Genomic DNA, 26,809 nt, shown 5'->3' on the forward strand with positions numbered 1-26,809 from the left:
AGAATAGAGATCCATGAACATGGACAGCATATCTAAACCTGAGTCGAGTAAAGGTAAGGAGGGCTCACCTAGGGAGCTCCTACATTGGCGGCAGGTGGTTAGAGTATTGGGCCAGTAACTGAAAGGTAACTGGATTGAATCCCCGAGCTGACAACGTAAAAATCTGTCGTTCTGCCCCTGAGCAAGGAAGTTAACCCACAATACCCTGAGCGCTGAAGATGTGGATGTTTATTATGGCAGCCCCCTGCACCTCTCTGATTCAGAGGGGTTGGGTTAAATGTGGAAGACACATTTCAGTTGAAGGCATTCAGTTGTCCAACTGACTAGGTATTTCCCAAAGCCTCTGAATCAGAGAGGTGGGGGCTGCCTTATCAACATTTTCGGCACCTGGGGAACAGTGGGTTAACTGCTTTGTTCCAGGGCAGAACAAACGATTTTTACCTTGTCAGCTCGGGGATTTAATCCATTAACCTTTCGTTTACTGGCCCAATACTCTAACCACTAGGCCACCAAACTCAGCATTGTCAAATATATCTATAACATCTGATACAAGTATTCTACATGTATTAGGAACATTAATAATCAGATTTCTTAAATGTACAGGGTTCATTTTGACCCAAGACAACAATCCAGACTAAGAATTTACCAAAGATCAGATCATAATGAATACTAGTATTATATGGACAGAGTCAACCTGATCCCAGATCAGCACTCCTACTCTGATGGTGAATTATCTCCGTCAGATAATCCTTTCTATAATTTCAGATTGACCCCCTGGTCTATGATTCGTAGATGTGGGTGAGTGGACTTGCAGATCTGGGACTCGCCTAGCAACAGCAGCTCTTCTCAACTATTGGCAAGGATTTATTTGACATCCAATCATCATGAGAGATGCTTTATTCTCCATTAAACACTTCTATTGTGGTCTCCCCTCAATATATTACAGGAGAGGTGAGCACCTATCAGATCCTCCTGCTGTCCTTCACCCCTCAGTGCAGTCTTCTGACCATCGCTTAGGCCAGGAAGAAGTCAGCCAAGTTCATCGCCATGCAATGCACTACGGATTGAGGTAGACTGTAGTTTGAGTAGCAACTGACTGACAGGCAGGCAAACAGACACACACTCACATTTGACTTGACCTTTCTAAATGTAATTTAATGTAATAATCATCAGAAGACGTACAATAGAGAATGATTATATTTCTTCAGGGGACAGTACCAGACACTGTAAGGGGGCTGTTGCATGTTTAAAATTTTAGATAAGTTAATTCTTGAAAACAATATTTTCTATATTAGTTTAGGGTTTATCAAATCCTGACCTGAAGTGTGCCCTTCAACTAATCTATTTTTTTTTCCAACCCTAAAGAGACCATGAGAAGGGAGTAGGCCACCTAACCAACACCATTGCTGTGTGTGGTTAAAACCGCTGTAGGCTAGGCATGCCGCTAGCGACCCACCTCGACAACATCCAGTGAAATTGCAGTGTGCCAAATTCAAATTACAGAAATAATCATAATAAACATTCATAAGTGTTATACATTGGCTTAAAGATGAACTTCCTCTTAATCCAGCCGCTTTGTCAGATTTCAAAAAGGCTTTACAGTGAAAGCATACCATGCGATTATCTGAGGACAGTGCACCGCTTAGAAAAGCATACAAACATTTTCCAACCAAGTAGAGGAGTCACGAAAGTCAGAAATAGCGATAAAATTAATTGCGTACCTTTGAAGATCTTCATCTGGTTGCAATCACAAGGGTCCCAGCAACATAATAAATGGTAATTTTTGTTCGATAAAGTCCCTTTTTATATCCCAAACACTTTGTTGCTTGCTGTTTGGGGTTTTAGGCTGGGTTTCTGTACAGCACTTTGAGATATCAGCTGATGTACGAAGGGCTATATAAATCAATTTGATTTGATTTGATTTGTTGGCACGTTTTGTTCAGTAATCCACTGGCTCAAAGGCGGTCAAACCATGCAGATGAATACATCCTAATAGTACCGGTAAAGTTCATGGAAACATGTCAAACGATGTTTATAATTAATCCTCAGGTTGTCAATTGTCTAAATAATCGATAATATTTCAACCGGACAATAGCGTATTCAATAGAAAGTTCAACAACAAAGGGCGTGCACACAATTACATGCACAAACCAGTATTGCATGATTCCCCAGGCCCCTGACAGAAAGGTCTCATTATTCTTCATTTTTCAAAAAACAAGCCGGAAACAATGTCTAAAGACTGTTGACATCTAGTGGAAGCCATAGGAACTGCAATCTGGGCCCTAACCCATTAGATATTCAATAGGCTTTCAATGAAAACAACTCACATCAAAAACATCACACTTCCTGGGTTGATTTTCCTCAGGTTTTTACTTGCCATATCAATTCTGTTATATTCACAGACATTATTTTAACAGTTTTGGAAACGTTCGAGTGTTTTCTATCCATGCATATGCATATCCTAGCTTCTGGGCCTGAGTAACAGGCAGTTTACATTGGGCAACTCATTCAGCCAAACTTCCCAATACTGCCCCCTATCCCAAGGTTAAGTTTGCTGACGACACAACAGTGATAGGCCTGATCACCGACAAACAGCCTGTAGGGAGGAGGTCAGAGAACTGGCAGTGTCGTGCCAGGACAACAACCTCTCTCTCCATGTGAGCAAGACAAAGGAACTGATCGTGGACTACAGGAAAAGGCAGGACAACCAGGCCCCCATTAACATAGACGGGGCTGTAGTGGAGCGGGTCGAGAGTTTCAAGTTCCTTGGTGTCCACATCACCAATGAACTATCATGGTCCAAACACACTAAGACAGTCATGAAGAGGGCACGACAAAACCTTCTCCCCCTCAGGAGACTTAAAAGACTTGGCATGGGTTCCCAGATCCACAAAAAGTTATACAGCTGCACCATCGAGAGCATCCTGACCGGTTGCATCACCGCCTGGTATGGCAACTGCTCGGCATCTAACCATAAGGCGATGCAGAGGGTAATGCGTATGGCCCAGTATATCACTGGGGTCAAGCTTCATGCCATCCAGGACCTATATAATAGGCAGTGTCAGAGAAAAGTCCATAGAATTGTCAGAGACTCCAGTCACCCAAGTCATAGACTGTTTTCTCTGCTACCGCACAGCAAGCGGTACCGGAGATGGTGTTGAGGACCAAAAGGCTCCTTAACAGCTTCTACCCCCAAGTCATAAGACTGCTGAACAATTAATCAAATGCCCACTGGACTATTTACATTGACAAGCCTCTCCCCTCCATTTGTTTTGTACTTGCTGTTTATTATCTATGCATAGTCACTTCGCCCATACCTACGTACATGTACAAATGAGGTGCAATAGTGATACTAAATGCAACAGACTATGAAAAGGAAATTCCCGAGACAACTTAGAGATGATGAATTTGACAGAAGACTCCCAAAGGACCCTACTAATCAATTCAAGTCTCTGATCCATGATAAATTGTAAAAATAGTTGAATGAAGGGGAAATTACAAAGACAGAATATGAGTATATGAAAGTTGACTGCCCAACCACACTTATCATATACGCTCTACCCAAAATTCACAAGAGCATGACACTACCTATACCTGGCAGGCCTATTGTGAGCCGTAATGGATCTCTGACAGAGAATATCTCTACCTTTGTAGACCATTTTGTGAAACCCTGGGCGATCTCCCTCCCCACGTATACTAGGGACTATTGATTTTATCAATTTATCACCTGAAAATTCTATTCTGTGTACTTTTGATGTTACCAGCCTGTATACTAACATCCCCCATCAGGGCAGCCAAGAGGCCCTCATGTTCTACCTCTATGAACGTCCCCCTAATGCTCTTCCCAGCACCAATCGTATGGTGGACTTGGCTGAACTGGCACTACCCTCCAACTATTGTCTCTTCAGAGGAGACTTCTTCCTCCAGACCAAAGGGACAGCGATGGGGAGCACTATGGCTCCTATTTATACTAACCTGTATCTAGGTATGTATGAAAAACAGGTGGTGCTGAATCCAGACCGTAACCCTTTTCTCTCCAATATTCTCCTAATTCTGAGATATTTGGATGACATTTTTGTGAACTATACAGGCACCCAGGAAGAATTTTTGGAATTCCATGCTTACCTAAACTCTATGAATGAACACCTTCACTTCAGCATTAACTATGACCTATCACAAATCAGTTTTCTTGGTGTGATGGTTATTAAGGACAAAACATCCCTCTCTACAGATCTCTATAGGAAACCTACAGACAGAAATACTTAGAGGTGACAGCTTTCATCCACGTCCACTTATTAAAAATCTCACTATCAGTCAATTCAGTCGTATCAGAAGAATATGCAGCTCTGATGCTGCTTATCTGAAACAGACCACGGACCTCAACACAAAGATTTAAGGAAAGGGGGTACAAAGACAATTGGGTAAAACTGCCAATGATCGTTTTGAAGGACTAACACAGTTGGAAAGCCTAAAACCAAAAGTAAAAGAAAAAGCAGAACGTGTTCCATCCTGCTTTATCCAATACTCACCAATGGGGACGGCATTTAAGGACATTATCAGGAAGCACTGGCACATTATTGATACCGACCCACAATTGAAACCTATTTTAAATATCCCCCACGTATGGTTTTTAAAAGACCCCCAAGCGTGAGAGATATTGTGGTTAAATCTGATTACCCACCAGAGAAAAGGGGAACGTTTTTGAACAAGGTTCCAGAGGGTAATCACAAATGTGGCCGATGTGCCCAATGCAGCTTCACATACAAATGCAACTCATTTACCCACCAACCGCACAGGACAAAGGTTTAAGATTAAGGGCCTGATTATTTGCATGTCCACCAATGTATTTACATGTTGAAATGTCCTTGTGGTCTGTCTTACATAGAGAAAACCCATAGAAGCCTTAAGACACAGATCAGTGAGCACAGCAGCAACATACGGACAGGTGAGACAAAACATCTGGTTGCTGCTCATTTTGTACAAACTGGACTTCCTATTAGTTCTCTGAGATACGTTGGAATATAAATGGTCAAGATGTCACACAGGGGAGGGGACACTGAGAGGAAACTTCTTCAAAGGGAATCTTTCTGGATTCACAGGCTGAACACACTGTCTCCTCTTGGCCTTAATGACGAGTTTGACTTGAAAATGTTTTTATAGTTTCAATCATTCTAATTCTTCTTGTGTTTAAAAAAAATCCTTATTGAATGTTGTATGTGTATGTATATTACTATAAATATTGGTGACATTCTCTCTCTATGCATTGAATGTTAATATTGTGAAACTGTTATACATTTTTTTAATACATTTTTTACCTTCTGTTTTAGGAAGTGATGTCACAGAATACTGTTCCTATATATAGTTACCTTCCACCCCCACCTGGGATATGGATGCCTGATGAAGACCTAAAGGTGGAAACATTGTAAATAAATGTCACCTGGGAGCATGAGCAGCAGTGTTTTACTTTCTGTTTTCCAAATGTTTTATTTCTACCATTTCCAAAAGAACCAAGTAAAAACACATGTACATTTTAACACACGTGTTTGGGCCTTCATGTGCATTAGTTGCACCATTTCTAACTTATTTGCATTCTATTTCACTTACACTTGTATGGTGACTTCTCCATTGATGTTGTTTTTAAGTTTTCGCTGACTTTTCTTAGCGGATGTACAATCGTCGCAAATTGAATTATGGGGAGTATCAGGCCCCGGAGTGAACATAATCGCACACTCATAAAGCCCACTAAAAATAAGGGCTGAGGGGCTTACGTTGCAAACTTCCCTTGCTTGGCGAATCATTGTGTTTTTTAAGGGTTTGGACCGCAGCCTTGGTATTCTCTCAACCAGCTTCATGAAGTAGTCACCTGGAATGCATTTCAATTAACAGGTGTGCCTTGTTAAGAGTTAATTTGTGGAATTTCTTACCTTCTTAATGCATTTGCGCTAATCAGTTGTGTTGTGACAAGGTAGGGGTGGTATACAGAAGATAGCCCGTTAAAAGACGTATTCGTTAAAAGACCAAGTCCATATTATGGCAAGAACTGCTCAAATAAGGAAAGACAAATGACAGTCCATCATTAATTTAAGACATGAAGGTCAGTCAATACGGAAAATGTCAAGATCTTTGAAAGTTTCTTCAAGCGCAGTCGCAAAAACCATCAAGCGTTATGATGAAACTGGCTCTCATGAGGACTGCCACAGAAAATGAAGACCCAGAGTTACCTCTGCTGCAGAGGATAAGTTCATTAGAGTAACCAGCCTCACACATTTCAGCCCCAAAAAATGTTTCACAGAGTTCAAGTAACATCTCAACATCAACTGTTCAGAGGAAATTGCATGAATCAGGCCTTCATGGTCGCATTGCTGCAAAAAAACACTACTAAAGGACACCAATAAGAAGAAGAGACTTGCTTGGGCCAAGAAACATGAGCAATGGACATTAGACCAGTTGAAATCTGAGATTTTTGGTTCCAACCACCGTGTCTTTGTTAGACGCGGAGTACGTGAACGGATTATAACCAGATTATCCACATGTGTGGTTCCCACCGTGAAGCATGGAGGAGGTGTGATGGTGTGGGGTGCTTGCCAGTGACACTGTCTGTGATTTATTTAGAATTCAAGGCACACTTAACCAGCATGTTTACCACAGCATTCTGCAGCGATACGCCATCCCATCTGGTTTGCGCTTAGTGGGACTATAATTTGTTTCTCAACAGGACAATGACCCAACACACCTCCAGGCTGTGTAAGTCTATTTGACCAAGAAGCAGAGTGATAGAGTGTTGCATCAGATGACCTGTCCTCCACAATCACCTGACCTCAACTCAATTGAGATTGTTTGGGATGAGTTGGACTGCAGAGGGAAGGAAAAGCAGCCAACAAGTGCTCAGCGTATGTGGGAACTCCTACAATACTGTTGGAAAGTTAGTCCAGGTGAAGCTGGTGGAGAGAATTCCAAGAGTGTGCAAAGCTGTCATCAAGGCAAATGGTGGCTACTTTGAAGAATCTATAAAGAAAAACCCCTGAATGAGTAGGGGTGTCCAAACTTTTGACTGGTACAGTTCATAAAATGTACTTAAGGTGTTTTCAAAGTTTTTGTTTTGCTCTTTATCTAATATACTAAGAATATACTGAAGTACAAAAAATGTGCCCCAATTTAGATCATTTTAAATTCATTCTAATATACTTAATGCTAATAAAATACATTTATTTAAAATTGCTCCAATTTAGATCATGTTAAATATACTTAGGTATATTTGTCACAGACATACTTAAATATAATAAAATATATTAATTGAAGTATATTTAAATATATTTGTTCCGCTTGGGACATCTATGAATATGAACAGGGAAATGAACAATGCACACCAGGAAAAACCTTCGGAAACTACTTATTGTGAATTGTTATATACCAATTGTCTATAGATTGAAAAGCAAAGGATAGGAGAAAGATGATTCCTGAAAAGTTATGAATGAGACCGTACCTACCACAGACCAGAGAAAGACCACCAACACACTTTGTGCTGTTCTCAAGGCCATTGTTGCATCTCCCAACCTACAGTCTTAGCAACATGAAGGTAGTCAACTGTAGCTGGTGAATTACTACACCTTATCCATCAAACGAAGTAAGATCTGTCTATAGCACTGTATACACATAATTATTCATTTATTGCTTCAAATCCATTTAATTTGTACAATCTTGACTGTAGCATTGAATCCAATTATTAACAGAATATACACAGAGTGTAGAAAACATTAGTAACACCTTCCTAATATTGAGTTGCACCCCTTTTTACCCTCAGAACAGCCTCCATTTGTCGGGGCATGGACTACAAGGTGTCGAAAGTGTTCCACAGGGATGCAGGTCCATGTTGACTCCAATGCTCCCCACAGTTGTGTCAAGTTTGCTGGATGTCCTTTGGATGGTGGGCCATTCTTGATACACACAAGAAGCTGTTGAGAGTGAAAACCCCAGAGGCATTGGAGTTCTTGACACAAACCGGTGAGCCTGGCACCTACTACCACACCCCCTCTGAATGGCACACACACACACAAGCCATGTCTCAATTCTTTCAAGACTTAAAAATCCTTCTTTAACCCGTCTCCTCCCCTTCATCTACACTTATTGAAGTGGATTTCACAAGTGACACCTGGATTCACCTGTTCAGTCTATGTCATGGAAACAGCAGGTGCTCCTATTGTTTTGTACACTCAGTGTATTGTTTATCACTAAAAACATACTATCAAACACTATATTATAAGATATCATCAAGTGTACTTACCGAGCGAAGTGGAGAGGCTTTGTAAGACAACTTACTGGCAGTATGGAAACAGGAAGTAAGTATGTGGTATACATATTAAATGTAGTCAGGGCTTATGTCATTTCCTTCCTCTCTGAGACACGGTACTAGAAGGTTCCAGGCCGAATACATTGCAGACGTTGCATTGTAACTAATGGTTACGCAACACGTTATCGAGTTTGCAGATGGGCATCAGATTGCTCTATCACATATATTTTTATAATAGTAATTTGACTATTTAAAATACATAAAGAAACCACACCAGGCAACCAATCCATGTACCAAAATTGCCCAAGATTATACAAACAAAAAGTCAAAGACTTGTTTCCATTGTGATCCCCTATTCTAAGAGTGTAGCCAAAATTGCTTAATTGACTAAGGAACCACACCTGGGTGGGGTGCACCTGCTTTCAATATACTTTGTATCCCTTATTTACTGAAGTGTTTCCTTTATTTTGGCAGTTACATGTACACTGTGAAGCATTAGACAGGCCAGATCCGGTCCAAATGGGAGATCTACACTGGCAATGTGAAGCATTAGACAGGCCAGATCCGGTCCAAATGGGAGATCTACACTGGCAATGTGAAGCATTAGACAGGCCAGATCCGGTCCAAATGGGAGATCTACACTGGCAATGTGAAGCATTAGACAGGCCAGATCCGGTCCAAATGGGAGATCTACACTGGCAATGTGAAGCATTAGACAGGCCAGATCCGGTCCAAATGGGAGATCTACACTGGCAATGTGAAGCATTAGACAGGCCAGATCTGGTCCAAATGGGAGATCTACACTGGCAATGTGAATCATTAGACAGGCCAGATCCGGTCCAAATGGGAGATCTACACTGGCAATGTGAAGCATTAGACAGGCCAGATCCGGTCCAAATGGGAGATCTACACTGGCAATGTGAAGCATTAGACAGGCCAGATCCGGTCTAAATGGGAGATCTACACTGGCAATGTGAAGCATTAGACAGGCCAGATCCGGTCCAAATGGGAGATCTACACTGGGAGACATTGCTTATGGGCCAACTATGGTGAATTTTTTAAATATTTTTTTATTAAACTTTATTTAACTAGGCAAGTAAGTTAAAAACAAATTCTTATTTACAAAGACTGCTTACACCGGCCAAACACGGACGACGCTGGGCCAATTGTGCGCCACCCTATGGGACTCCCAATTATGGCCGTTTGTGATACAGCCTGCATTCGAGCCAGGCTGTCTGTAGTGACGCCTCAAGCACTGAGATGCCGCTGCGACACTCGGGAGCCCAAAATGAAGTATAAATAAATAAACAAACACATTCTAGGAAATCACAAATGATTATTAATTATTAATGATAATAATAATAATACATATTAATAATATTAATAGTATTTATTGGCAATACAGCAGTATACATGTCCACACACAATACATTTACCCTGTGATATATCTAAATGTGTGTATTGCGGCCTACCTAATTTAAGACATGCCAGGACTGTGCAGGCTGAATATAATGTGTACTGCAGGGCTGGACCTAAAGCCTGCACAGCAGTGGCTCTCCAGGACAGGAGTTGGTAGTTGGTAGATGGTCACCCCACTGGAGGCTGGTGGGCAGAGATATAGGAGGACAGGCTCATTGTAATGGTTGGAATAGAATAAATGGAACAGAATCACGCACATGAAACACATGGTCCATTCCATTTATTCCATTCCAGCCATTACAATGAACCCATCCTCGTATAGCTCCACCCACCAGCCTCTTCTTCTCTCCCTCATCACGTGGTTCCCAGTAGATGGCCAAGCTGCAAAGTCAGAATTGGCTTTATCGTAAAAATGTCTGCCAACAGAAATGTTATTTTTGGTCTTAATTTAAGGTTAGGGTTAGGCATACGGTTAGCAGTGTGATTAAGGTTCGGTTCAAGTTAAGGTTTAAAATCAGAGTTTAAGAAGAGGAATCGTAGAAATGATTGGGCCTTCTGACTTTGTAACTTGGCAGGATAGTGATGAGCCCCATCACACTTTAACCTCGTAGGGTTTCTTGGCCGAGCTCTCCCCCGCACAGCACCAGCCAGGTACACACGCAGGCCTGTCCATCTTGGTCAAATACAGAAGTGGCTCCATACTACAACTCAGATCCATGATGGCGAACACACTGATAGTCACCTGACAGCGGAACTGGACGAACGTGTAGTAGGAGAAGAACGGAACAAGAGCCACAGGAGGAAGGTAGTTGACGAAGATTATACCCAAGATGACCAGCACCATTTTGAAGGCCTTCTTCTTCACGGGGTGCATCACCTCCTTCCCGGCTACGGAGCGGCGTAGGACCCATATGATGGAGAGGTTACAGTAGATCATGAGGGCGAAGGCGAAGAGGATGAGGCCGCTGAACACCTCGTTGACAGACATGACTCCCAGGATGCTCTTTGTGAGGCTGTAGGCCAGGATGAGGGCCCAGGTTACCACAGAGACACCAACGCGGATCTTGTTGTCACGGATACCGGTGAACAGCACCGGATGGACCACGGCCACGTAGCGGTCCAGACAGATACACACCTGGGAGGAGAGAGATGGAATATAACTCAGATTATAATATAACCCACTTCAATATATAACCCAGATTATAACATAATTATGATTATAACATGACCCAGATTATAACATAACCCAGATTATAATATAACCCAGACTACAAAAGAATGAACATCATAAAATAACCCAGATTATAACATAACCCAGATTCAAATATGACCCAAACTATAGCAGTTGTTTACATTTACATTTGAGTAATTTAGCAGATGCTCTTATCCAGAGAGACTTGCAGGATCATTTAGGGTTAAGTGCCTTGCTCAAGGACACTGACAGATTTTTCACCTAGTCTGCTCAGGGATTCAAACCAGCGATCTTTTGGTTACTGGTCCATTGCTCTTAACTGCTAGGCTACCTGACGCAGATTATTATAACATAACCACCCAGATCTAGACAAATACACATCTGGGAGGGGATAGATGGAGAGGGATTAGGTCTAACCCACATTATAATATAACCCAGAATATAATATGAACATAACCCAGACCATAACATAATAAACCAGGTCTATATAACATAACCCAGATTATAACGTGACCCAAGTGTCACGTTCTGACCATAGTTCTTTTGTTCTTTTTTGTTTTAGTGTTGGTCAGGATGTAAACTGAGTGGACATTCTATGTTGTGTGTCTAGTTTTCCCGTTTCTATGTTTGGCCTGATATGGTTCTCAATCAGAGGCAGGTGTTAGTCATTATCTCTGATTGGGAACCATATTTAGGTAGCCTGTTTTGTGTTGGGTTTTGTGGGTGATTGTCTCTGTCTTCGTGTGTCTGCACCAGACAGAACTGTTTTGTTTTTTTCACATTTGTTGTTTTCTATTTTGTAGTGTTCACGTTTATCGTCTTTATTAAACATGATGAACACTAACCACGCTGCGCTTTGGTCCTCTCCTTCTTCCACAGAAGAAAGTCGTTACACCAAGAAAAAATATATAATGTTCCATACAATGTATTTTAAAGACCCTAATGTCACAAGTTCCCTCATCAAAATCTACAGTTGTAAGGTCATTTAATTCACAAACCAATCTTTTCAGATCTACACAGTCATGTTTAGATTTGAGATTTTCTACCCACCAAGAATAGTGGTGCGGTGATTTGACCCCGTAGGCAAAGCATTGGATGAACTATCCAGGTTTAAACATAGCCTATATTATAATATAACCCAGGTCTATGTAACATAACCCACAGTATAATATAACCCAGGTCTATATAACATAACCCACATTATAATATAACCCAGGTCTATATAACATAACCCACATTATAATATAACCCAGGTCTATATAACATAACCCACAGTATAATATAACCCAGGTCTATATAACATAACCCACAGTATAATATAACCCAGGTCTATATAACATAACCCACAGTATAATATAACCCAGGTCTATATAACATAACCCACAGTATAATATAACCCAGGACAAGATAACATAACCCACATTATAATATAACCCATGTCTATATAACATAACTATATAACATAAGATTATAACGTAACCCAGATTATAACATATCCCAGGTCTATATAACATAACCCACATTATAATATAACCCATGTCTATGTAACATAACCCATATTATAATATAACCCAGGTCTATATAACATAACCCACATTATAATATAACCCAGGTCTATATAACATAACTATATAACATAAGATTATAACGTAACCCAGATTATAACATATCCCAGGTCTATATAACATAACCAAGGTCTATATAACATAACCCAGATTATATCATAACCCAAATTATAATATGACCCAGGTCTATATAACATAACCCAGATTATAACATAACCCAGGTCTATATAACATAACCCACAGTATAATATAACCCAGGACAAGATAACATAATCCAGATTATAACATAACCCAGATTATAACATAACCCAGGTCTATATAACATAACTACCTAGGCCTTATTATCTACCCACCAGGAAGAGGGGTCCTGTGTCTTTGACCCCGTAGGCAAAGCGTTGGAAGTACCAGATGCCTTGGTTGTCCAGGACCAGCCTGTTGACCATGTCTATGGGCCCCATGAGGCAGAAGTAGGTGTCCATTAAAGCCAGATTAAAGATGAAGATGTCAGACGTGGACGAGTCACTTTTCCTGCTGGAGATCTGCCACAGGACCAGTATATTGCAGGGTGTGCCTGTTCCATCAATAAGGACTGTGTTAGTCTGCGTCCCAAATGGCACCCTATTCCCTATGTCGTGCACTACTTTTGACCAGACCCCATAGACAGTAGGGACACCACTGTGTTAGTGACAGGAATATCTTTACCAAGGCTGAGTCCAAAATGGCCCCCATTCCCTATATAGTGTCCTACTTTCCCTATTCCCTGAATAGTGCACTACTTTTGATCAGAGCCCTCTATACAGAGCACTACTTCATAGGGTTCTGGTGAAAAGATACATCATGTTACTACACCTACTATCACAGCATTATGGGTACTGTAGTATATCACGCTACTTCACTTACTACCACATTATTATGGGTACTGAAGTACATCATGCTACTCCACCTATTACCACAGCATTATGGGTACTGAAGTACATCATGCTACTCCACCTATTACCACAGCATTATGGGTACTGAAGTACATCATGCTACTCCACCTATTACCACAGCATTATGGGTACTGTAGTACATCATGCTACTACACTTACTACCACAGCATTATGGGTACTGTAGTACATCATGCTACTACACTTACTACCACAGCATTATGGGTACTGTAGTACATCATGCTACTACACTTACTACCACAGCATTATGGGTACTGTAGTACATCATGCTGCCACATAGTTTCTCAACCAAAAGGCGGAAGATTGAAAGACTTCCGGGAAGCAGACCAAGCAGATCAAGGCCAGGGTTTGGGGTATGAGAAGTCAATGAGAGAAGGGAAACTTTCTTTCTTAGTTGTTCATTTTTGCTAAATCTAAAGGCACAACCTAGATTCCAGCCAATGTCTTAAGTAGTTGAACATGTTATTACTCCAACTACGTGAAAGTGTCAAACTGTAACATTTTCATTTTCATCATAAACAACATTCTACTACACCTACTCCCAGAGCATTATGGGTAATGTAATACATCGTCCTACTACAACTACAACCAGAGCATTATGTTTAATGTAGTATATCATTCTACTACACCTACTACCACAGCATTGTGGGTAATGTAGTATATCATGTATATCACACCTATGGCCAGGTTGAAGACTTTGACTCCAAAGTAGAAGATGAATCCGTAAGGGGCCACGGAGCAGACGTGGAATTGGTACCAAGGAGGCGGGGTCCAAGGTTCCGGACTAAGGGTCGACGTTGAGTTCAGGGAGAGGTCATTGGAGGTCATCCCCGTGGAGTTAGCAATCATCGCCATGGAAGGTGGGGTCAAAGTGGAGAAGAGATTTGGATCTAAACAGGAGGAAAAGGGAACAATTGACATGAGTTACAAATGTATAATTGCATATAATATATACTGTATAGCTGTATATAATTGTAGTGTATATCATTTTATCTGTATTGTGTATGACAGAGTTGAGGACCAACAGACTTTGACCTGCTGCCTTCTATCATCAAGCTATTATATTCCACTACATTAACTTTTGCATGTTGTCATAAAAAGTATTTTATATAATTTACAGATCTGTTCAGTTTATTGTATGAATGGATTTTCATACCAAAATAAATTGCCACAATAATCCCTCCATATTGTTGGCTGACGTCAAAAAATCACTTATATAATTTCACTGCGCTTGCTGCACCTATTAAAATTGATGCTTAAAAAATCTGTTATCATAATGCATTACTCGTTCAAATCGAATAGATAGCCACTTACATTTCTTCTGAGCAATATTACGACTTATAAAACGGACAAATTGCTATCAAATACAGTAAAAAGTCAAAGTCTCACCTACCTCAACAGAGATGATACGTCCCTCTACTGGTCCTCCTCCAATCTTCTCCTTCAGTCTCAGTCCCTCAGTAGAACACACTATTTCACTGGTCCTCCTCCAATCTTCTCCTTCAGTCTCAGTCCCTCAGTAGAACAAACTATTTCACTGGTCCTCCTCCAATCTTTTCCTTCAGTCTCAGTCCCTCAGTAGAACAAACTATTTCACTGGTCCTCCTCCAATCTTTTCCTTCAGTCTCAGTCCCTCAGTAGAACAAACTATTTCACTGGTCCTCCTCCAATCTTTTCCTTCAGTCTCAGTCCCTCAGTAAAACAAACTATTTCACTGGTCCTCCTCCAATCTTTTCCTTCAGTCTCAGTCCCTCAGTAAAACAAACTATTTCACTGGTCCTCCTTCAATCTTTTCCTTCAGTCTCAGTCCCTCAGTAGAACAAACTATTTCACTGGCCCTCCTCCAATCTTTTCCTTCAGTCTCAGTCCCTCAGTAGAACAAACAATTTCAGTGAGTGTGTGTTTTCCGTTTCCAATCTATATGTCTAGTTAACCCTGGACTCAATGACTGATTACAAACTATCGAGTCGAGCACGCCAACTGACTCCAAGTAGCAAAGCCACAGCTCTTCCCTATCCTCCGTAGCAGAGCTCTTTATCTCTCTGTTGGCCCCCAGAAGCCAAGCTGTATGCCAAACCGGACCCTTACTCCATATGTCACCGTCTCACAGGGGCCAATGCTTAATAAAGACAGTCTCCTGGGAGAGAGAGAGGTAGGGAGGGAGAGAGAGACAGTAGGAGGATGACACTTATGGATACGACCAATCTGGGGAACCTCGACAACCTCAACATTATGGCCTCTCTTTGGCGCAGCCGCAACGGAAGGTCGTGATTGGTTGATGGCACTGAACAGGATGGGCGGTGCCTATGAAAGGGGTATCGTGATTATGTTTCGGGAAATGACTCAAAGGTAGGGGTGGGGTGTAGAGTTGGATAGATGTGATGAACAACATGGTGTCCATACACTAAGCCTGTGTCCGAAATGGCACCCTATTCCCTACATAGGGCCATATGGCTCTGGTCAAAACTAGTGGACTATATAGTGAGTAGGGATGCGTCTTGGCTGTCTTACAATGTAATATTCTCTCTCTGATGCAACTTAGAGGGCCAAGTAGACTAGGCCCTCCACACTGTCAACAGGTGATGCAAGTCAACAGTAGCACCAGAGACATGAGAAATACAACGCAAGATCTTGCAGACAAGGCTCAGGTTGTCTTGTAGGGTAGACACAGGTTAGCAGAAGAATGATGCCTTTAGGGCATTTAGTTCTCAACCAGTCAACACACACACACACACACACACACACACACACACACACACACACACACACACACACACACCTCACCTCACCTCAAATTGACCTGCAGTAGCTAAAGCTTAATAATAGCCACACCATAGCAAACCTTCACAAACGTTTCTAAACTTTATTAGGTTAATATCAAAAGTAAGTCAACCCATTGTTTATAGAGAAAATACAAGTAGATGAGCAAATGTAAACCAGGGGCAAAACGTACTACCCTCCCTTGTGCCCAGTAAAATATATTTGTAAAAATCTATATTTTTTAAAAGGTTTGACGACACTCCCCGAGTGCATTTTGATCTGTCCCTTACAGTGGCATATTACAGGCAGCTACACTTCACATGATGTTTACTCACCGTTCTACACTCTGGAACAGGGCCTGTCGTGTACTGTGAAGTGTGTGGCCTGAATGGGTTATTGGGTATTGATCCATTGCCTTTTTACAGTCACTAGACTATGGCTACATATTGATTCTCAGTTATTCTTAATATATATATATATATATGTAATATATATATTATATACATATATACATTGCCTTCGGAAGGTATTCAAACCCCTTGACTTTTTCCACATTTTGTTACATTACAGCCTTATTCTAAAATGGATTACAAAATAAATATACGTCAGCAGTCTACACACAATACCCCATAATGACAAATCTGTGCAAATGTATAAAATAAAAAAACAGAAATACCTTATTTACATAAGTATTCAGACCCTTTGCTGTGAGACTCGAAATTGAGTTCAGGTGCATCCTCATTCTACTGATCATCCTTGAGTGTTTCCACAACTTGATTGGAGTCCACCTGTGGTAAAATCAATTGATTGGACATGATTTGGAAAGGCACACACCTGTCTATATAAGGTCCCACAATTGACAGTGCATGTCAGAGCAAAAACCAAGCCATGAGGTCAAAGAAATTGTCCGTAGAGCTCAGAGACAGGATTGTGTCGAGGCACAGACCAAAACATTTCTGCAGCACTGAAGATCACCTCCTAGAGCTGGCCGCCCGGCCAAACGGAACAATCGTAGGGGCAGGTAACCTAGTGGTTAGAGAGTTGGGCCAGTAACCGAAAGGTTGCTGGATCGAATCCCCAAGGTAAAAATCTGGCATTCTGCCCCTGAACAAGGCAGTTAACCCACTGTTCCCCGGTAGGCTGTAATTTTAAATAAGAATTTTTTCTAAACTGACTTGCCTAGTTAAATAAAGGTTACATTTTTTTGAGAGAATGCCAAGAGAGTGCAAAACTGTCATCAAGGCAAAGGGTGGCTACTTTGTAGAATCTCAGATATAAAATATATTTAGATTAGTTTAACACTTTTTTGGTTACTACATGATTCCATATGTGTTATTTCATAGTTTTAATGTCTTCACTATGATTCTACCATGTAAAATCACTTTACTATTATTTTTACAATATAGGTGTGTCCAAAATTTGGTCAGTTGAAGTCATAAGTTTACATACACCTTTGCAAAATATATTTAAACTAAGTTTTTCACAATTCCTGACATTTAATCCTTTTAATCCAAATTCCCTGTTTTAGGTCAGTTAGGATCACCACTTCATTTTAAGAAGGTGAAATGTCAGAAAAATAGTAGAGATAATTATTTATTTCAGCTTTTATTTATTTCATCACATTCCCAGTGGGTCAGAAGTTTACATGCACTCAATTAGTATTTGGTAGCATTGCCTTTAAATTGTTTATCTTGGGTCAAACGTTTTGGGTAGCCGTCCACTAGCTTCCCACAATAAGTTGAGTGAATTTTGGCCCATTCCTCCTGACAGAGCTGGTGTAACTGAGTCAAGTTTGTAGGCCTCCTTGCTCACAAAAGCTTTTTCAGTTCTGCCCACACATTTTCTATAGGATTGAGGTCAGGGCTTTGTGATGGCTGATGCAATACCTTGAGTCTGTTGTCCTTAAGCCATTTTGCCACAACTTTGGAAGTATGCTTGGGGTCATTGTCCATTTGGAAGACCCATTTGCGACCAAGCTTTAACTTCCTGACTGATGCCTTGAGATGTTGCATCAATATATCAAAATAATTTTCCATCCTCATGATGCCATCTATTTTGTGAAGTGCACCAGTCCCTCCTGCAGCAAAGCAGCCCCACAACATGATGCTGCCACCCACGTGCTTCACGGTTGGGATGGTGTTCTTCGGCTTGCAAGCCTCCCAATTTTTCCTCCAAACATAACGATGGTCATTATGGCCAAACAGTTCTATTTTTGTTTCATCAGACAAGAGGACATTTCTCCAAAAAGTACGATCTTTGTCCCCATGTGCAGTTGCAAACCATAGTCTGGCTTTTTATGGCAGTTTTGGAGTAGTGGCTTCCTCCTTGCTGAGCGCCCTTTCAGGTTATGTCGATACAGGACTCGTTTTACTGTGGATATAGATACTTTGGTACCTGTTTCCTCCAGCATCTTCACAAGGTCCTTTGCTGTTGTTCTGGGATTGATTTGCACCTTTCGCACCAAAGTACGTTCATCTCTAGGAGACAGAACGTGTCTCCTTCCTGAGCAGTATGATGGCTGCATGGTCCCATGGTGTTTATAGTTGCGTACTATTGTTTGTACAGATGAACGTGGTACCTTCAGACGTTTGGAAATTGCTCCCAAGGATGAACCAGAATTGTGGAGGTCTACAATTTTTTTTATCTGAGGTCTTGGCTGATTTCTTTTGATTTTCCCATGGTGTCAAGCAAAGAGGCACTGAGTTTAAAGATAGGCCTTGAAATACATCCACAGGTACACCACCAATTGACACATAAAATGCCAATTAGCCTATCAGAAGCTTCTAAAGCCATGACATAATTTTCCAAGCTGTTTAAAGACACAGTCAACTCAGTGTATGTAAACTTCTGACCCACTGGATTTTAATTATAAGTGAAATAATCTGTAAACAATCGTTGGAAAACTGACTTGTGTCATGCACAAAGTAGATGTCCTAACCGACTTGCCAAAACTATAGTTCGTTGACAAGAAATTTGTGGAGTGGTTGAAAAACGAGTTTTAATGACTCCAACCTAAGTGTATGTAAACTTCCGACTTCAACTGTATATATATACATTATGACATGTTTTATCCAGGTTTGGAAATTACATCATACTAAACATGAGGAACACAAGCCTGAGCTACACCTGCCATGACATCTGCTAAATATGTGTATGTAACCAATACAATTTGATTTGTTTTGAGGGTCATTTGAAATCCGCCAGTTCTTGGAACTAACTGATTCCTCTCTGATTGGAATAGATAGAATCTAATGTTATGGAACATCGGAACACCATTACAATGCCAGGGGTGGCATTGTTTATGACCAGATGTAGGTCTATAGGTCTGTGTACAGAGAGAGCAGGGCAGCTACTGGGTTGCAGGCTTTTGCTCCAGCCCTGCTCAAACTCTATTTCATCAAAACCTATTCCCATCTCTACTCCCAGAGACAGCATTATAAGGAGTCCTCATCACCATCAGCATCACCACCATCACCAAGGACAACCCGACCCATCTCTACTCCCAGAGACAACATTATAAGGAGTCCTCATCACCATCAGCATCACCACCATCACCAAGGACAACCTGACCCATCTCTACTCCCAGAGACAACATTATAAGGAGTCCTCATCACCATCAGCATCACCACCATCACCAAGGACAACCTGACCATCTCTACTCCCAGAGACAGCATTATAAGGAGTCCTCATCATCACCAAGGACAACCTGACCCATCTCTACTCCCAGAGACAACATTATAAGGAGTCCTCATCATCACCAAGGACAACCTGACCCATCTCTACTCCCAGAGACAGCATTATAAGGAGTCCTCATCACCATCAGCATCACCACCATCACCAAGGACAACCTGACCCATCTCTACTCCCAGAGACAGCATTATAAGGAGTCCTCATCACCATCAGCATCACCACCATCACCAAGGACAACCTGACCCATCTCTACTCCCAGAGACAGCATTATAAGGAGTCCTCATCACCATCAGCATCACCACCATCACCAAGGACAACCTGACCCATCTCTACTCCCAGAGACAGCATTATAAGGAGTCCTCATCACCATCAGCATCACCACCATCACCAAGGACAACCTGACCCATCTCTACTCCCAGAGACAACATTATAAGGAGTCCTCATCACCATCAGCATCACCACCATCACCAAGGACAACCTGACCCATCTCTACTCCCAGAGACAGCATTATAAGGAGTCCTCATCATCACCAAGGACAACCTGACCCATCTCTACTCCCAGAGACAACATTATAAGGAGTCCTCATCATCACCAAGGACAACCTGACCCATCTCTACTCCCAGAGACAACATTATAAGGAGTCCTCATCATCACCAAGGACAACCTGACCCATCTCTACTCCCAGAGACAGCATTATAAGGAGTCCTCATCATCACCAAGGACAACCTGACCCATCTCTACTCCCAGAGACAACATTATAAGGAGTCCTCATCACCATCAGCATCACCACCATCACCAAGGACAACCTGACCCATCTCTACTCCCAGAGACAGCATTATAAGGAGTCCTCATCATCACCAAGGACAACCTGACCCATCTCTACTCCCAGAGACAACATTATAAGGAGTCCTCCATCATCACCAAGGACAACCTGACCCATCTCTACTCCCAGAGACAACATTATAAGGAGTCCTCATCATCACCAAGGACAACCTGACCCATCTCTACTCCCAGAGACAACATTATAAGGAGTCCTCATCACCATCAGCATCACCACCATCACCAAGGACAACCTGACCCATCTCTACTCCCAGAGACAACAAGGACAACCTGACCCATCTCATTCATCACCAAGGACAAGACCCATCTCTACTCCCAGAGATCATTATAACATCATCATCACCAAGGACAACCTGACCCATCTCTACTCCCAGAGACAGCATTATAAGGAGTCCTCATCATCACCAAGGACAACCTGACCCATCTCTACTCCCAGAGACAACATTATAAGGAGTCCTCATCATCACCAAGGACAACCTGACCCATCTCTACTCCCAGAGACAACATTATAAGGAGTCCTCATCATCACCAAGGACAACCTGACCCATCTCTACTCCCAGAGACAGCATTATAAGGAGTCCTCATCATCACCAAGGACAACCTGACCCATCTCTACTCCCAGAGACAACATTATAAGGAGTCCTCATCATCATCAAGGACAACCTGACTGACCCATCTCCATCCTACTCCCAGAGACAGCATTATAAGGAGTCCTCATCATCACCAAGGACAACCTGACCCATCTCTACTCCCAGAGACAACATTATAAGGAGTCCTCATCATCACCAAGGACAACCTGACCCATCTCTACTCCCAGAGACAACATTATAAGGAGTCCTCTCATCACCAAGGACATCACCACTCCCAGGACAACCTGACCCATCTCTACTCCCAGAGACAACATTATAAGGAGTCCTCATCATCATCACCAAGGACAACCTGACCCATCTCTACTCCCAGAGACAACATTATAAGGAGTCCTCATCACCACCTGACCCATCACCATTATAAAGGACAACCTGACCCATCTCTACTCCCAGAGACAACATTATAAGGAGTCCTCATCATCACCATCAGGACAACCTGACCCATCTCTACTCCCAGAGACAACATTATAAGGAGTCCTCATCATCACCAAGGACAACCTGACCCATCTCTACTCCCAGAGGACAACCTGACCCATCTCTACTCCCAGAGACAGTGACCCATCTCTACTCCCAGAGACAACATTATAAGGAGTCCTCATCATTATAAGGAGTCCTCATCATCACCAAGGACAACCTGACCCATCTCTACTCCCAGAGACAACATTATAAGGAGTCCTCATCATCACCAAGGACAACCTGACCCATCTCTACTCCCAGAGACAGCATTATAAGGAGTCCTCATCATCACCAAGGACAACCTGACCCATCTCTACTCCCAGAGACAGCATTATAAGGAGTCCTCATCATCACCATGGACATCCTGACCCTCAATTCCAGCCATTCCTCCTACAACACCACAGAAGAAGTTGCCTTCGACCATTACACCCACTACATCCTCCTCTCGGTCGCCATGGTTCCCGTCCTGGGTGTCCCAGGCCACGCTCTGTTTCTATGCTCCCTCCTGGGTAAACACACACACACTAGGAGACACACACACGCTCTGTCTCTCTCTCTTTACACCCTACCGGAACTTTCACCAAAGATGAATACATTCCATGGCATGTGAAATGACCTGATCACCTGATCTCAGCGGGCCTCTGTTGCTATGTTGTCTATGTGTGGACAGCTTCCTCTCCGTGTTTCACCCACTGTTCTTTCTGAAAATCAAGAAGCCCAAGTTTCCCTAGCCGCTTCATACTGCCTCACGCTGAAGTTCGCGAATGCCTAAAGCAAGTGGATGGTCATCATGAGCCTCGTCATTGCCATGGCGATCACCTCAAACTGCAACATACTGGTCCTTAAGTCCCTGAGCCAATCAGGTCCAGGCAGACAGGAGCTCCACCCAATCAAAAAAGCAGGCCTTTAAAAAGTGCTGTTTTTGTGTTGATTAGCATTCACTACATTCAACGCCCGGTTGACTTTGTGTTAAGGTTCTATATCAAAACGTTGCAGGCCTACTCACCACTGACCTGCGTGGTCTCGGTGCTCTCTATGAGCAGTTTCATTCAGCCTCTGTGTTCTCTCATCCGGACCAGGAAACTGCCCAGGCTGCCGTGTCAGCGTTTCCCCGGTGCTCAGAGTTACACGCCGTCTTCCCTTCCTAAGACTGTGATAGAAGTGTAGAGAAATCCTGTCTCTTTACAATCCTGGGTTGTTATCGGGAGGTAGACCAGTGTCATGTTTATTAAGCACCAAACGGAAGAAAGAGGACAAACAAAAAAACTACTATCATGAACTTGTCCAATAAGAAACGCTTCCTTAAGTTTTCAGTTGCAAAAAGTTTAGATGTGTTCATTAATGAACGAGACCCTAATAATATTGCCTTCAAGATCATGTTTGTTGTCAAAGGATGACATGTCTTTTAAGCCCTTTCACCTGTTTGGGGCACTGAAAGAAAGGAAGCCATGACAGTATCGAAATGAAGCCATGACAGTATTGAAATGAAGCCATGCGCCGGGTTGAAGTTTCCCCTAGGTAAAGATCTAGGATCAGCTTCCCCTCCCTCAATCCTATCCTTAACCATCTTTCTGTTTCTCTAGTAACCATGGAAATAGTATTGAAATGAAGCCCCAGTCTTTGTTTCTCTAGTAACCATGGAAATAGTATTGAGATGTGGCCTCAGTCTTTGTATAACAATAGCCTCGGGTAATGCCCTGTTTATAACCCACTAATTAACCACTTAACTGCTCATTAATTCAACCTCTTAATTGAAACACTGAGGGACCAATTAGAAGCCTTGTTAGGCAGAGAGCTTAAGACCTCGTTAGGGGAATATGTAGATGTGTTGCGAGTGCTGAACTCTGTAAATAGATCCTGCAAAACATATTTGAACGCTGGGTGATGATGAATCAATGATATGACTGAAGCATATGGAATATAATGATTAAATGGATAGTTCACTAAATTACATTGCTTACCGGGTAAGAAAAAAAAAAAAACTGTCTGTACAAGGTGTCTATCTGGCCCCTGCTTCAAATGTAAACCTTTGAAGGAATCCAGTACTTCATTTTGTAATTTGAGTGAACTAGCCCTATATGAAGGTGCTTGGTTTCATGGTTGTTACTAATTTAATACAATTAGAGGGATAATGAGTAATGACATATGTATTGTAACATTTGACAATGTTACAATTTATCTTTCTCAGCCTGTTGTGCTCTTGGAAATAACATCTGAAAATAAACTTTTCAAAACATAGAAATCACATGTTTATTTTGATCAAACAATCATGTATTTTTCCATGCTACTGTTAAGTACTTCTCAAAGGATATATCTAAAACCCTTACAGTACCAGGTTTATCAAATAAAGCTCTTGATTGTTGTCCTATTTCAAGTTCATAATAAAATGACAGAAACAGTCACATCTACAGAATTTGGTACCAAATCAGTATGTACATGAATCACATTACCAAGTCAACCAATAATGCAATTGGAATGTATGGAGTCAAGTGCAATACATCAATACTATAGTCACCCAGTTTCAGATCCTTCATAATATGCAATTACATATTTCATAACATGTCAATACATTACATTATCATTACTGTGTGATTTTGGCCTGTAACTCCTTCAAACACTCCAGGCTGGCCTCAGGGCCATCCTCCGAGGTCACAAACCCAGGATAGGTGGCACTAAACTGGGCCTGAGGAGGTAGAGAGCCAGTGGTGGTGGTGGAGCCTCCATCAACCTGGTGAGAGGAGGGCGGAGAGAGCAGAGGTATCAATTTAGCATGAGCGTAGTCAATCTCAAACCCCTCGAATATCAACCCCACCCCCCACGCTCCGAGACCCTCTTCCAAAACCCTGGCCACCTTCTGGGTTGCCAGTACCAAACTCGTATAATCTGCCTCTTCAAGTCTAAATATATCCGAGGTCAGCGGTCGACGGGGGACCAGTACGGTGAGGCCAGGGGAGTTGGGGAAGGGGGTGAGGAATGCCACGTGTCCCTCATCCTCCCACACCCTCCACTGCTGCTCCTCTCCACGGACGATCCGGGAGAAGAGGCCGGGGTGCGATGGGTCTTCCCCCAGGAAGGTGAGGTTTGGTAGGGCATTGGGGGAAGGGAGCTGGGCCCGGATCTCAGCCTGGATCTCCTGGAGGGACGTGTCAGTCCAGCGAGGGCCGCTTTTAGAGGTGACGTAGCCGGGGTCGTGGTGGGTGTAGTGCTCATCTCCCGCCAGGTGGGGGCGCCACTCGCTGTCAAGGCCGTGTAGCGGCAGCACCCGGATCTGTGAGTCAATAACAACAAGGACTATTACCAGGCTACCTGTTCATACTAAAAAGGAGGACAGAATTATGGTGCCATCTAAACAAATATAATTTATGTTGATGAAGAAAAAACATTACATTGTCAGTTTTTATTCAAAACTAAATGAGACAAAATAGAAGAGTAAAATAGAAAATAGCAGAATAGAATAAGAGTAAAGTAGAGAGCAGGATTTAAAAGAGTAGAATAAAATAGAAAAGAGTAAAGTAGAATAGAGTTGAATAATAGTAAAGTAGAAAAGAAGAGTGTAGAGTACAAACTCAACAGACCTGGGGTGGACTGTTACTGTCTGGGTGGGGTCTGCAGACCAAGGCACATCTCTTCACCCCCAGCCTCTCACACAGCAGGGCCCCCACCTCCCTGGCCCCCAGCAGCAACCTCAGGTAGGCTCCCTCACCCAGCCTGAAGAGACTGCCCTGCGCTGGGCTTGGTTCCTCATCTGGGCCCCTGGGGGTCTTTGGCTCCAGGATGGTAGTGCCTGTGATTGATATTCCATATATGAAGATAAAGATTGTCCCTATTCCCTATGCAGTGCACTATAGAGGATGATAGTATACTATAGAAGGATTGCACAGTTCACTGTACATGTTCAGTGGTTGCGTAGCAACTGACTTATAAAATATAAAAGCAATGGATTGACGTGAGGTGTGTTGCTTGGCTGGGATCCTGACGATGAATTACATTGAATTCTACGTTGGGCAGAAATGAGCGTTTGAATCAGGACGGTTTCCTCTCACAACTTCAACAAGACAGAACGTTGAATAAAATTACAATTATATTTGAATGTACTTTACTTGTGGTCTGTGTGGTTGGTCTTTTTGATCGGTATATGAGACAATATACCCACAGGAAAGTAGAATTCCATCAACCTTTCAAAGCGCAGGTAGTGCATTTAGATTCCCATCACCTGAAGCATGCGCACGAGATAAAAAAACACATGCACGAGACACATGCATACTTGCCGAGCTCTTGCACATGTTTACATGCATGCTTCAGGTGATAGGAATCTGAATACACTACATGCGCTCTGAAAGGATGATGGAATTATACTTTCCTGTGGGTATATTGTCTCATATTGATTGAAAACACATATGCTATAAACAGTAGGCTATCTTTGTCTACGTGGCTTGTTTGTATCAACTGCAAAGACATTGGCAACTTCCTCTTAGTAGTCAACTTCAGAACAAAAGTTATCAGTGGTCGTAGAGATAGAATCACATGGTTGATCCATGTTTAGTTTAGATTCTGTATGTTAAGTGACACAGGAGGGCAAACAAAGCATCTAACGACGCTGTTCTACGAGTGGTCTGAGGCAGGCTTTAGATTACGAGCGTTTTCAAGTGCAGCGTTAATAGCGATGGTTTAGCGAAACAGCTTGGATATTTAACGACGCTTCTACGAAAGTTCTAACGATGAACTTTTAGTCTTAAGATGCTTTTGGGAAACCGGGCCCTGGACCAGAGTTAGGTATTGTCGTAAATAAGATGAATTTACCTGGGGTCCAGGGCTGGGGGTGGAGGTAGGCCACCAGCTCCTCTGTCTCCCAGATCACATGACGAGGTCGGGGAAGAGATGACATCCTGATGGAGGAAGGGAAAAGACAGAGGGAGAGGAGGAAGGTCAGGAGAGGGAGAGGAAGAGGGAGGTCAGGAGAGGGAGAGGAAGAGGGGGAGGGGGAGGGAGGTCAGGGAGAGGGAGAG

The 26,809-nt window shown here is 42.3% G+C and overlaps 2 protein-coding genes and 1 long non-coding RNA gene across 6 annotated transcripts in view; all 3 read right to left on the bottom strand.

Moving 5' to 3' along the window:
* Positions 1-7,648: 7,648 nt before the first annotated feature.
* On the bottom strand, positions 7,649-8,616 carry LOC135559891 (uncharacterized). The gene is made up of 2 exons (XR_010458583.1): positions 8,282-8,616; positions 7,649-8,031 (listed from the first exon to the last, which is right to left on the bottom strand). It is a non-coding gene; the product is annotated as an uncharacterized LOC135559891 (long non-coding RNA).
* Positions 8,617-9,662: 1,046 nt separating this feature from the next.
* On the bottom strand, positions 9,663-15,492 carry LOC135559892 (G-protein coupled receptor 4-like). Its single transcript, XM_065000775.1, has 4 exons — positions 14,804-15,492; positions 14,088-14,300; positions 12,817-13,034; positions 9,663-10,841 (listed from the first exon to the last, which is right to left on the bottom strand). The coding sequence occupies exons 2-4, from the start codon at positions 14,263-14,265 to the stop codon at positions 10,299-10,301; spliced, it is 939 nt and encodes a 312-aa protein (XP_064856847.1). The 5' UTR covers positions 14,266-14,300; positions 14,804-15,492; the 3' UTR covers positions 9,663-10,298.
* An 8,547-nt stretch (positions 15,493-24,039) lies between these two features.
* LOC115116283 (uncharacterized) overlaps positions 24,040-26,809 on the bottom strand; it is a 4,724-nt gene continuing 1,954 nt past the window's right edge. For all 4 annotated transcript variants that reach the window (XM_029644755.2, XM_029644756.2, XM_029644757.2 and 1 more), the window contains exons 2-4: positions 26,604-26,689; positions 25,379-25,587; positions 24,040-25,071 (exon numbers count right to left, since the gene is read on the bottom strand). In XM_029644755.2, coding sequence (XP_029500615.1) covers positions 24,385-25,071; positions 25,379-25,587; positions 26,604-26,689 — 982 coding nt within the window. In that variant the 3' untranslated portion in view covers positions 24,040-24,384. The remainder of the gene's footprint in view (positions 25,072-25,378; positions 25,588-26,603; positions 26,690-26,809) is intronic.

Source organism: Oncorhynchus nerka, linkage group LG15, assembly GCF_034236695.1.
Source record: "Oncorhynchus nerka isolate Pitt River linkage group LG15, Oner_Uvic_2.0, whole genome shotgun sequence".
NCBI classification, from domain to species: domain Eukaryota; kingdom Metazoa; phylum Chordata; class Actinopteri; order Salmoniformes; family Salmonidae; genus Oncorhynchus; species Oncorhynchus nerka.

Bases quoted from the DNA above. Each gene is read 5' to 3' on its own strand.
- LOC135559892 (XM_065000775.1), bottom strand. From the start codon at position 14,265: ATGGCGATGATTGCTAACTCCACGGGGATGACCTCCAATGACCTCTCC. The intron at 13,035-14,087 runs GTGTGATATACA...TTGATGGAACAG, and splicing joins AGTCTTCAACCTGGCCATAG to GCACACCCTGCAATATACTG. The intron at 10,842-12,816 runs GTGGGTAGATAA...CTCTCCTCCCAG, and splicing joins ACACAGGACCCCTCTTCCTG to GTGTGTATCTGTCTGGACCG.